The 11,264-nt window shown below is 46.7% G+C and overlaps 2 protein-coding genes across 6 annotated transcripts in view; one reads left to right on the top strand and one right to left on the bottom strand.

The window, feature by feature from the left end:
• Positions 1–2,775: 2,775 nt before the first annotated feature.
• On the top strand, positions 2,776–4,019 carry Cebpd (CCAAT enhancer binding protein delta). The gene has a single exon (XM_076835434.1). The coding sequence runs from the start codon at positions 2,806–2,808 to the stop codon at positions 3,622–3,624; it is 819 nt and encodes a 272-aa protein (XP_076691549.1). The 5' UTR covers positions 2,776–2,805; the 3' UTR covers positions 3,625–4,019.
• A 1,019-nt stretch (positions 4,020–5,038) lies between these two features.
• Spidr (scaffold protein involved in DNA repair) overlaps positions 5,039–11,264 on the bottom strand; it is a 384,856-nt gene continuing 378,630 nt past the window's right edge. For all 5 annotated transcript variants that reach the window (XM_076835428.1, XM_076835429.1, XM_076835431.1 and 2 more), the window contains 2 exons: positions 11,095–11,148; positions 5,039–5,606 (listed from right to left, as the gene is read on the bottom strand). In XM_076835428.1, the coding sequence (XP_076691543.1) occupies positions 5,442–5,606; positions 11,095–11,148 (219 nt within the window). In that variant the 3' untranslated portion in view covers positions 5,039–5,441. The remainder of the gene's footprint in view (positions 5,607–11,094; positions 11,149–11,264) is intronic.

Raw genomic sequence — 11,264 nt, 5'->3', positions numbered from 1 at the left:
ACTTCATTATTGTTACATGAAACACAGGAGAGTAAGCTATACAATTAAAATTAACCCTAGTAGAGAAAGTATACCAAAGTCTTTCATATAGTAGTTGAAAATAATCTGAAGAGGGCGCTGAATTCAAGTTTCCTCACCTCCTGACACTCTCATTTTTAAGTGTTACTAGATCTACTCCAAAATATTTTACATTTTCAGCTTTCAATTTTGTGGAGAGCTGTTTTTGTGCAGTGTGAAGTGTACAAACAGGATTCTCAAGAAGAGAGCTGGTTCCTCTGTATCATGAAAGAGCAAGGAGACTGTACTGATTTTCTAACCCTGACAATTCTTAATGACACTAGTACATTCCCAAGCATTTTCAGTCCCCTGAATCTCTAAACACTCAGGTTCATAGAAAGTCCACAGGGAGTGAACTTCATCGGACAGCTCTACTGTACCCTATGTGAGACTGTTCTGCGGATATGAGGGACAAGAGTTGTGCCCAGAATGCTTCCTGACTAGATTCTTTTGACTTGTTCACTGAGGTCAACAGAGATGTCAGAAGGCTCAAGGGATCTCTTGAAATAGATCCCTAGCAAGGAGAAATTACTAGAAAACTTTTCATTTATTTTGAATGAATTAATAGTGGACTTGAGATACAGGAAGTGGAGAGACTCTCAAATGGATTGCAAACAACTGTCACAAATAGGAAGAAAATCCTCAAACCCAAAAGGGATCATGAAGTACTGGTGAACAGGCCTGTACCCTTTCCAAGTACAGCCCTAACCACCCAAGGATAGGTGACCTCTTCCAGAGCATTTCAATATATGTCATTATCTTATAAACTCAACTGAGTGTAATAACATAATATTAATATACAGGGTCTCTGATATCAGAATTAGTAGATCAGATCAATGAAAATGTTTACAAATGTTTTATGAGAATATGGTTATTCTGTATAAACATTTATTATGTGTTCCTTAATAGGTTATAGACAGAATCTTAATGATATTTCTATTGTTTCTTAAATAAAGAGCCAAGAAATTTGTTCCAGACCTTTTTCTCAGAGTGCATGAGCCCACATTATTTGCATCCTTAACCTCAATAGTTAATTAATTGTAACATAAACATCATGTACCCTCAGTAATTCTTTTTTTTTTTTTTTTGTTTTACCCTCGGTAATTCTAAAGCAATATTTGCCCCTTTTCAGAAAACTCACTAAATATCCCATAATACATTTTTAGGAATTAGCAGCTGGTGTTCTGACACAACACCTGTTGAAAAACTCAAGCAAAGGATGCAAAATGGAGGGTAGATCTCCATCAGAACAATGATTTAAAAATGGATTTGACCAGAAATATTTGCCCCAGGAACAAACCCCATTCTTTTTTTTTTTTTTTTTTTGAGATGGTGTGTGTGTGTGTATATGTGTGTGTGTGTGTGTGTGTGTGTGTGTGTGTGTGTGTCGAATTATGCTGCCAGATTGGTCTGGGATTCCGGGCTCAAGTGATCTTTTCGCCTCAGCTTACAGAATAGCTGGGACTACAAGTGCATGGCACCTCGCCCGGATTTTACTTCAACTTTTCACGCATTCATTTTACAATATAAGAAGCAGTAACAACTTAATACCTCATTACAACTACTGGCGTAGAACTTATCTTTCTCCCAAATGGGACCAGCTACTATAGATTCAAGAGCACCTCTTGAATTTAATAGGGAAATGAGTCTGGAACTGGAAAGAGGGCTAAAGCAAGAGACTACCACAAGGTGGCACTGTTTCAGTAGACCTGCAAAAAAACCGACAGCGCCCAGGGAGCTCCCAGGAAGCCCCCTGGGAGCGCTAGTGCTTTTGGGGCTTGGGAAGGGCGGCAGGCCCTCCGCTCCAAGCAAGAACTGAATTTAAGATGGTTCGGTGGTCCAGACGTGGCATTGTGACCGCACTCTCCTATCGGCTCTGCTATTATGGATGGTATCGAGGAAGTCCTGCTGTCCCCTCGGACAGGACGCCAGGAAGCATCGGTTGCATTGCTGAGCCTCTGTCCCTAGGGCCAGCTGGGCCCCAGGATCTCCGAGCAAGGCGGCTAGAGCGGGCCCCAAATTCCCTGAAACGTCCGAGAGTGGGTGGGTGAGATGAGAAGCAGCCTCCCTCTGCGCGCTTGCTGCCCGAATCCCCAGGACCAGACTGTGGCTAAAAATGAGTTCCTGCGCCTCATTTCCCCAGCGTGGGTCTCTGCATCTGGGCCCTCTGCGTGGGCGCCTGGGTGAGGGTCTCCTGCGCCAATCGGACGCCGGAGGCCCTTGGAGACCCTTGGCCGCACGAAGCCCTATCACCCGGTTCTCTCTTCTCTGGCGACCAGAGGCGACCCAGGACGAACACAATCCGGGGCCAAGTCCTGGTTTTAATTTTACTCCCAGTGGCGAGGAACTAGGAGGCTCCAAACCCCACAAACAGGAAGGAGGGAAGGCCCTGGAGAGCGGGCAGTAGGAGGGCTATTCCCAGCAGCGCGACTCGGGATGGGCCAGGGGCGGGGGCAGAAGCGCGCATCCCATCCCCCACGTGCCAGCCAGAGGGTCCCGGGGACCGCGACGGGGTTGTTGGAGTAGCCGGGAGAGGGGCACGCCAGCGGACGGCTGGGGGACGGCGTCGGGGGCCGGGGGCGGAGGCTCCCCCAGGGCCCCCGCCCACCGCCCCCGCGGCCCCGGGGCGCCCTCGCTGTGCCGTAGCCGGGGCGGGGCGTGCGCGTCAGCCCCGGCTAGAAAAGGCGGCGGGGTCGGCCCAGCGAGGTGACAGCAGCACTTAGACGCAAAGTTTGGCCCGACGCCGCCATGAGCGCCGCGCTCTTCAGCCTGGACGGCCCAGCGCGCGGCGCGCCCTGGCCCGCGGAACCCGCGCCCTTCTACGAGCCAGGCCGGGCGGGCAAGCCGGGACGCGGGGCCGAGTCCGGGGGCCTGGGGGAGCCGGGCGCCGCCGCCCCTGCCATGTACGACGACGAGAGTGCCATCGACTTCAGCGCCTACATCGACTCTATGGCCGCCGTGCCCACCTTGGAGCTGTGCCACGACGAGCTCTTCGCGGACCTCTTCAACAGCAACCATAAGGCGGGCGGCGTAGGCGGCGCGGGTGGCCTGGAGCTACTGCCCGGCGGCCCCGCGCGGCCGCCCGGCCCGGGCCCCGCTGTCCCGCGCCCGCTCAAGCGGGAACCTGACTGGGGCGACAGTGACACGCCCGGCTCGTTGCTGCCCGCGCAGGTGGCCGCGTGCGCGCAGACGGTGGTGAGCCTGGCGACCTCCGCACAACCCACACCGCCCACGTCTCCGGAGCCGCCGCGAAGCAGCCCGGGTCCGAGCCCGGCGCCGGGTCCTGCCCGAGAAAAAGGCTCCGGCAAGAGGGGCCCCGACCGCGGCAGCCCGGAGTACAGACAGCGACGCGAGCGCAACAACATCGCGGTGCGCAAGAGTCGCGACAAGGCCAAGCGACGCAACCAGGAGATGCAGCAGAAGCTGGTGGAGTTGTCGGCGGAGAACGAGAAACTGCACCAGCGCGTGGAGCAGCTTACGCGGGACCTGGCCGGCCTCCGGCAGTTCTTCAAACAGCTGCCCAGCCCGTCCTTCCTGTCGTCCGCCGGGGCCGCCGATTGCCGGTAACGCGCGGCCAGGGCCGGGAGAGACTCACTAACGACCGATACCTCAGAATCGACGGGCCCGGAGTGGAGCGCGCCCTCGCCAGGCGCCGCGAGAGTCGCCCGGCGCCTGCTGCAATTTCTTTGGGACATGTGAGTGAAAGGAAGCTACAGCCTGGACTTACAGTCACCGAACTGCGAGAGAAGCTATACGTGTTTATTTTCCCTTAAATTATTTTTATAATGGTAGCTTTTTCTACATCTTACTCTTATTGAAGCAGCTAAGGTACATTTGTAAAAAAACAAAAACCCTTTCAAACAAAACCTTTGTATTGTAGATAAGAGGAAAAGACTGAGCATGATCACTTTTTATATTAATTTTTACAACATTTGTAAGAATAAAGAAGCATTTAAAATCGCCCCTGCTTCCTATATTCGCAATGACTACAGCACACCCGTGCGCCAGGACCCTAAACAGGGCGTGCCAGACCTAGCCTGAGGTGAGCACCTGGGGGCCTTGGGACCAGGTGTGGTTTTCTCCTGGGGGAACGGAGCTTCAAGAGGGTCAGCTTGCTTTTCGAACATGCCGGAGACTACTTCCACACGTTTTCTTTAGCTTGCCTAAAATACGTATGGCATGACTAAGCGCGCCTAAGGCTAGCAGCTTTCCAGTGGAAGATGCTCTCCCCAAAGCACCTAGATCTGGGTTGGGGCTGGCTGATTTGAGGGCCCCGCTGATAACATCACTAACTCTAGATTGCGGGTGAGGGATAGAGGAGGCCTTAAGTGAACCGGAAATTTGTTTGGTTCCTCTTCGGCTTTCCTGGGACTTTGCTTTCACTTTCCTGAGTCTTCAGGACCACAGAGGAGTGTAGATTTTCGAAGTGTGCATAAGGACGAAATAGTCTTGCAGTAGATACAAAGGCAGTCCTCAAGCTATTTTAAACTGGCTATTTTGTTAGCAATTGTAATGTTTCAAGGCTTAATCCAAACAAAGCCATCTGCTTTTTTTCCTAAGAAAACTGGTTATTTGGCACCTTTTCTTGTCTAAGAACTGGGCAAGTTAAGTGTATATTACGTAATTAATTAACCATGGTTTGTCGGTATGTTGAGGAAGAAAACAAAATCTTTAGCATCCAAAGATAATTCATGGCTTTATGTGTATTAAATCTCTGCCAACAAAGTGAATAATGATAAGCGACTGCTCTAAATCTGCGTGATCTTTGCTCCTGTCACAGTGCAATTACCCAGCTTGATCCAACAGGTCATGTGGTGGAGTGAGCTTCCTATATCTCTACTCAGTATACAACTTTATCAATATATATAACTTATTTATAGTTCATGGATAACATTTTAACCTCTGACATAGTTTCCCAGGACTTTTTCCAAAAAAATACTGAACTGCAAAATGCTTAGATTGGACATTTATTGTATCAGAACAGTAATATCACAATGTGGGACAAAGTTTTAAGCTTCACAAGGTATTTTTCTTTGGGGAAATGAAAACATACAAGAAAAAGATGACGAATCATAAAATTTTGAATACTATTAAGCTATAATTGTACAAAATATTTATGTCCAATATTATTGCCTAACATAAATACAAAATGAAGGTCTCAGGTTTATTAAAGCTCTAGAAACATTCCTAAATTTGTGGAAAGATAATAAAAAAGCCATAGAAAAGATCTTTTGATTTATAGTTTACAAAACCATCTTACATTTGTCCCAGAAAAATCGAGTAAGTTTCATTTTAAGATCATAAAATAATTCACTCTGTCCATAGTTAACAAATAACTACAAAACCCAGTCCCCACCCCCACCCTTGCAGCCACATTGCAAAGTTCACAAATCCAGTGGCAACTGCTGGCCTTCAGCAGAGTTTCCTCCTGTACTCAGAAGCTCAATTTCCTCCAATCCAATGAAGTTAGTTGGGTGGGTGGTTATGGACTGGACAAAACAACTTAACAGCCCCACCTCCTTTCCGAGGACACTCTTTACTTCATAAGTCTGCAGTGATAAAGGCATGCTGGTTAGAGCAAATAGAGCCAGCCCTGCACGTTTTGTTCCCAGCAACACAGAACAGAACTGGCCCTTTCCCCAGTCCTAAGACCTTCTGTCCTCAAATGGTGAGAACAGTTGGGTGGGGGGTGCTGCTGTAAAAGCCCCCTTTATTATGGCAAATGAAGGAACTATTTTATTCTGATAACTTAATTCTGTTTTTATACAAGGAACATTTAATACATCTCATGTTTCTTAGTGTATGCTGTGATAAGCTGGCCAAGGGAAGGAATGAGAAACAAGACTTGCAAAGGATCTGCCTGTGCTTCAGCTGGACAGGCAGGCTGGGGCTCAGAGCTGTCTCCACTTCCTTTGGGACACTTCCCCAATCTAGCAACACTTCCGGTCAAAGGATTTCCTGGAACTTTGCCCCAAGGCTTCCCTCCTCAACAGGATCCTATTTCTTCTTTAAAAATTACACTATGCTAAACACCTCCTCTTGTGTTGTAGTAATGAGACTAAGCTTTTTCTTTTCATGCTTAATCTCGGGCAAATTTCCTTTCGATAAGAATTCTGCACAGGGTAACCAGGGTCCCCAATCCTGGCTTGGTCTCCATAGATCAAACTGTAGATCATTTATGGTTAGACAGTGGGGCAGAAAATAAAAGCTTATTGTTGGATAAATGAGATCTTTGGACTTCTGGGAGACACTTGCACAGGAATATTGTGGGCACTCCTCTCCTCTGTGCAAGGCACCTGATAAATTTCTACAACTTACCTCTTCCTTCATTAAGCTGTCACAACCCAGAAGATCAAGTCTGGAGAGGGCAGACAATGTAGCCAGAGCAGACTGTGGATACTTGTGCCCTCCCATCAAGTCTTACTACCCTCATCCTGAGGCTGGGCTGGTTTCGGTGACTGGCTTCTCCTTACAGTGAAGAGGCACAGCCCAGCCTGACTGTCCAGCTGAAGCACAGGCAGATCCTCTGCAAGTAACATCCCAATGGCAGTTAGGAAAAGTACCCAGCCTCTGTCTGTCTTCCTGTTAGGGCCAGACACATGCTGTGAAAGAGAGTGGTCAGAACCCTGGCTGGGGACTGAAGGAGGCTTCAGCAACCCTAGCCCTGCTTGAGACATCAGGTGATACTAGTGTAGCAGAAACTGTCCTGTCTGAGCTGCAAGTATCCAGGCAGAATAAATGTTGAAACCACTAAGCATTGAGATGATTTATTTTGTAGCAATAAGTATCAGGATCATTCTGGGATGTGAACACCACTGATGCCAACTCATTATGATTCTATTATTTTCCCACCTATAACACAAGCTTGATGAAAAATACCTAGCCTACTACTTATATGTGCTCTGTTCCTTTGCTTTCTTTTTTTAAAAAAATTACACATATATATGTATATGTACACACCCACACCTACACACCCACATTTTAGTTGTCGACGGACCTTTATCTTATTCATTTATTTATATGTGGTGCTGAGAATCAAACCAGTGCTTCACATATGCTAGGCAAGCGCTACACCACTGAGTCACAATCCCAGCGCCCTCCCCTTTTTTTTCCTTTTTGGAAGTACTGGGATTTGAACCAAGGTGTACTCTACTACTGAGCTACATCCCCAGCCCTTTTTATTTTGTGACAGGGTTTTACTAAGTTGCCAGGGCTGTCTTTAAACTTGGTATCCTCCTGCCTCAGCTTCCTGAGTAGCTGAGATCACAGGGGCATGTGCCACTGTGCCCAGTCTTAATGTGCTTTGTAAGAAGTTTTGGCTTCTTTAGCAAAATAAGTTAGAATAATGTCTCAATTGGTGGGCACTGGAGTGATTGGGAGAGTAAAAGTTGCTGGTCAAGGCAGGAAGAGAAGAAATTAATAATGGAGGTTCTGGCTTTCCTTATAGGCTCAACTGTAGCATGGACAATAAGTTCATGCCCACTCATTCACTCACTCATTGTAGTTTACTATGAGCCCATGCAGCCTCATGACAGTAAACAAGACAGAACCTCAAAGCTTCTGGTCTGGAGGAAGGGCACCAAGCAATAGAGAAAGATGGTCACCAAACAGTACTGGGAGGAGGGTGGCAGGACAGTTAAGTACTTCTTTGGTGTCTCTTATAAAATTTTAGCCTTGTTTGTTGGTGTAAGCAGGAAGGAGATAGCCTAGGCATTCCTATACTCCTTTGGAGCAAATACACATAATTTTGACTTTAAAAAAGTCAATAAAAAATCCTTTCTATTTAAAGTGTTAGGTTTGTCTTATATCACTGATAAATGGAGCTTAAATTATAAATTTTTTATATTTGGGGAAAGTTAACATGGTGAGGTTAAAACAACTGTAATGGCCAACTCACATGCACTATTCATATGAATGTGTATCTGCATATGTACAAATTGTTTATGTTTGTGTGTGTGTATTTTTTTTTGGGGGGGATTGAATCTAGGGACACTCATTCACTGGGCCTCATAACATGAGTTACTTAGCGCCTCATCATTGCTGAGGCTGGCTCTGAACTCAATGATCCTCCTGCCTCAGCCTCTCGAGCCACTGGGAGTAGAGGCGTGTGCCACTGCACCAGGCTATATACCTATTGTTAAATGGCACAATATATGTGTTCCCTTAACTTTTCCTTTTCTGAAACTTAAGGGAATGAACTCCTGAATTCCACATAAATATAATGTTATCATTGAGAAATGATATGTACAGTGACAACCAATCCTATTGTTTTCACATCTGGAGCTTAACTACATTAAAGTGAAGGCATAAAATTTACCATTCATGTAACCTTACTAGAAACAGTACATTTGCTCCAGGGAATGGAATTATGGTTCTTATGGAAAGCCCTAATTTGACGCTTTAGATTTTGGTGGATGTGCATTCTTACCAGGAAATGGACAAAATCCAGACTGGGTAATTTGCAGCTCATGTCCTTGCATAGGCCTTTTGATAACTTCTTCAATTAGCTACTTTCCAGGATAGATGTAAAGGTCCAAAAGTTGGGGGTAGGGTGAAGAGCCTCCTAAAATGTGTACCTCCAGGCTTGGAAAGTTCCCTTGCTCTGATGGTGTGGGCTCTGAAGTCAGCATCCACAAATGCCTAGTGCAGTGACCACCCTGTGCCCCTTTACACACATATGCATACACACACCCACAGCACTCAAGCAAACATGTACACAAGTACTTGCACATATATGCTCACATGTGCATGAAGGCACACCTGTCCTCTTGAGCTCTTTTTAAATAGGATTTTATCTATGGGAACATTCTAGTTGAGAAGTTAAATGTATGGGAGGGACAAGGTGCCTCAGCCAGTAGGAAAGGAGGGAGGAACTGCCAGGGCTTCTTGGCCTTTGAGTCCCTAAAGAGGGGTAGGGTTTACCAGGCAACATGAAGTGCTGCCCATTGCTGGAGGCTTCCTGGAGGAAGCACCAAGCTGCCTTCCTGAGGAGCCCTCAGGTGCCCAGTGGGTGACCAGCCTGCCGCACCCAGTCAGGGGTTGGAGGCTGCAGAGCCACAAAGCAAGACATCAGCTACTGGGCAGCATGGATCAGTGGGTGAACTCTGCCACACCCAGCTGTTACCAGTTGTGGGTTTATGTGGGAGCATTTTCAGTGCTTTCCCCATCTTTCTCCATGGATATTCATTCTTTGAAATGCCTTATCTGTCATCTTTAGCATCTGCCCATTCCCCAGTCCCTCACTGTGGAAACCTCTGACCTGTCAGCCTTGGGCAGAACCCTCTGACCCAGCATGACCTTTCTTCTTCCCTCCCCCAAAAGACAGGAGACAAGGAATCCACCCTCAGGCACCATTGCCTTGTCTTGTCACCTGCTAAACACTGAAACTTTCATAAGTTCCTGTCACATGTCTCCTATCTAAGCTGGCTACTAACACTGCCAGTTTGTCACTTCTGCAGGGATTACAATGATTGTGCCTTTGTGGGATGTATTTGGGTAAGATCTATACTCCCTGACAGAAAAAGGTGGGTTCTGCCTTAGTGGGATGATGGGGAGATTGGAGAGCACACATGTGAGAAAGGCAGTGAGTTCAGTTCTTGGCCCATGATGATTACTGACTTTTACACAATCAGGAAACACTTGCATATGTACCTTCTTAACAGCCTGGTCTGAGCATCAACCCCTATGTGAGCCACAGGAGCAACAGCTCAGATGGAGGTTCTAAGCTGGAATATGGGGCTGCTCAGGAGCCAGTGGGCTTTATCTCAGGGGGAATAGAGACTCTTAGAACTCCACAGGAGATGAAAGCCCTATGAAAGCAGGGCTTAGAGGTTAAGCTCAGACCAGTGATCTTAAGATATTATTCACAGATTTATCCACATTGCAATTTAAACGGATAGCCCTGGATTAGCTGAAAGAGGGTGAAAACTGAAAGTGCTCTGCACGGCATGTCCTGAATGCTGGGCCAGGAGAGGAACTGGCAGGGCTGGAGAGGGTGGCAGGCTGAGGAAAGGGGCTTCCACAAGTCAAGTCTGTGCACATTCTGGCTTGAATCAGAGCTGGAATTTGTCCACAGATTCCATGAGGAAAAGACTCCTGTTCAATGGGCCAAAGTTGATGTGGGAATGATCAGCCTTCTCTGTTCCTACCTCCTGCGAGGCTGACCCAAGCCAGCTCCTGGGCCCTTCTCCAGGCTCGATAATTCCAAGAGCCACTTGTGGTGCTTTTAAATAGGTTTGACAATACAAGTAGCATCTCAAGGACAGAATTCCTGTTTATAAGGCCCAAATTCTGTGATACAGAAACTGTATACTTTGGGGATACTTCTCTTAGAGAAGTACTTTGCTCTACTAAGTCTCAACACAGTAATTCTCAAGGCAGGAAAATCAGTTTTGAGGGATAATGGTAACATTTTCAGCTACATAAAGTCTGGAATACCCATCATTGAAAAACTAAAGAGCATCTTAGGTAATTCTGTTCTACAACTGTGAAGCTATGGCAGCAGGACACCAACCTCCAGACCATGTAATTATAATCAAAGCCAGTGGGACAGATTCCTGTATTTGCTTCAAGGTTGATCTGGAAATAACTTCATTTCCAAAGAGGAAAGATCTCATCAGCCTACATGGGCACTTGTTAGTAAGTGATAGTAAAAGGATGTATCCATTTTTCAATATGTGAGCAGACACAGTTTTTTTTGGCAGTCCTGGGAATCAAACCCAGGTACCTTACAACTAAGCTATATCCCTAGCCCTTTTCATTTTTTTAAAAAAATTTGAGACAGGGTCTCATAAGTTGCTGAGAGTGGCCTCAAACTTGTGATCCTCCTCCCTCAGCCTCCCCAGTAGCTGGGATTACAAGCATGCACCACTGTGGCTGATCTGATCCAGGTTTTAATTCTCAAGGTAGGCTAATCAGTGGGATTTGTTGTAACTGAACATAAATGGCAGAGGGCTCTTTCTCTGCAGACGATTGCTCCATTGCTCACTCAGGCTCAAGAGTGTTGGGCATACCTGGGCTGGGACTCCCTGTACTTACCCCATCCTCACAGGCAGCAAACCTCAGCAGTGAAGAAATACTGCCCTGCAATAGCTGCAATGACAGGGGAACAGGGCTGGGTTAAAACTATTAAGTACTCATGCAAAAAAAATCTTGTTCTTAAAATTAACAGGCTAAGTCTAAACTGCCTGTCTTTTCTTCAAAGCTTC

This window comes from Callospermophilus lateralis, chromosome 16, assembly GCF_048772815.1.
Source record: "Callospermophilus lateralis isolate mCalLat2 chromosome 16, mCalLat2.hap1, whole genome shotgun sequence".
NCBI classification, from domain to species: domain Eukaryota; kingdom Metazoa; phylum Chordata; class Mammalia; order Rodentia; family Sciuridae; genus Callospermophilus; species Callospermophilus lateralis.
This window is presented reverse-complemented; position numbering and strand designations above follow the sequence as displayed.

Coding starts and splice junctions, on each gene's coding strand:
- Cebpd (XM_076835434.1), top strand. CDS start 2,806: ATGAGCGCCGCGCTCTTCAGCCTGGACGGCCCAGCGCGCGGCGCGCCC.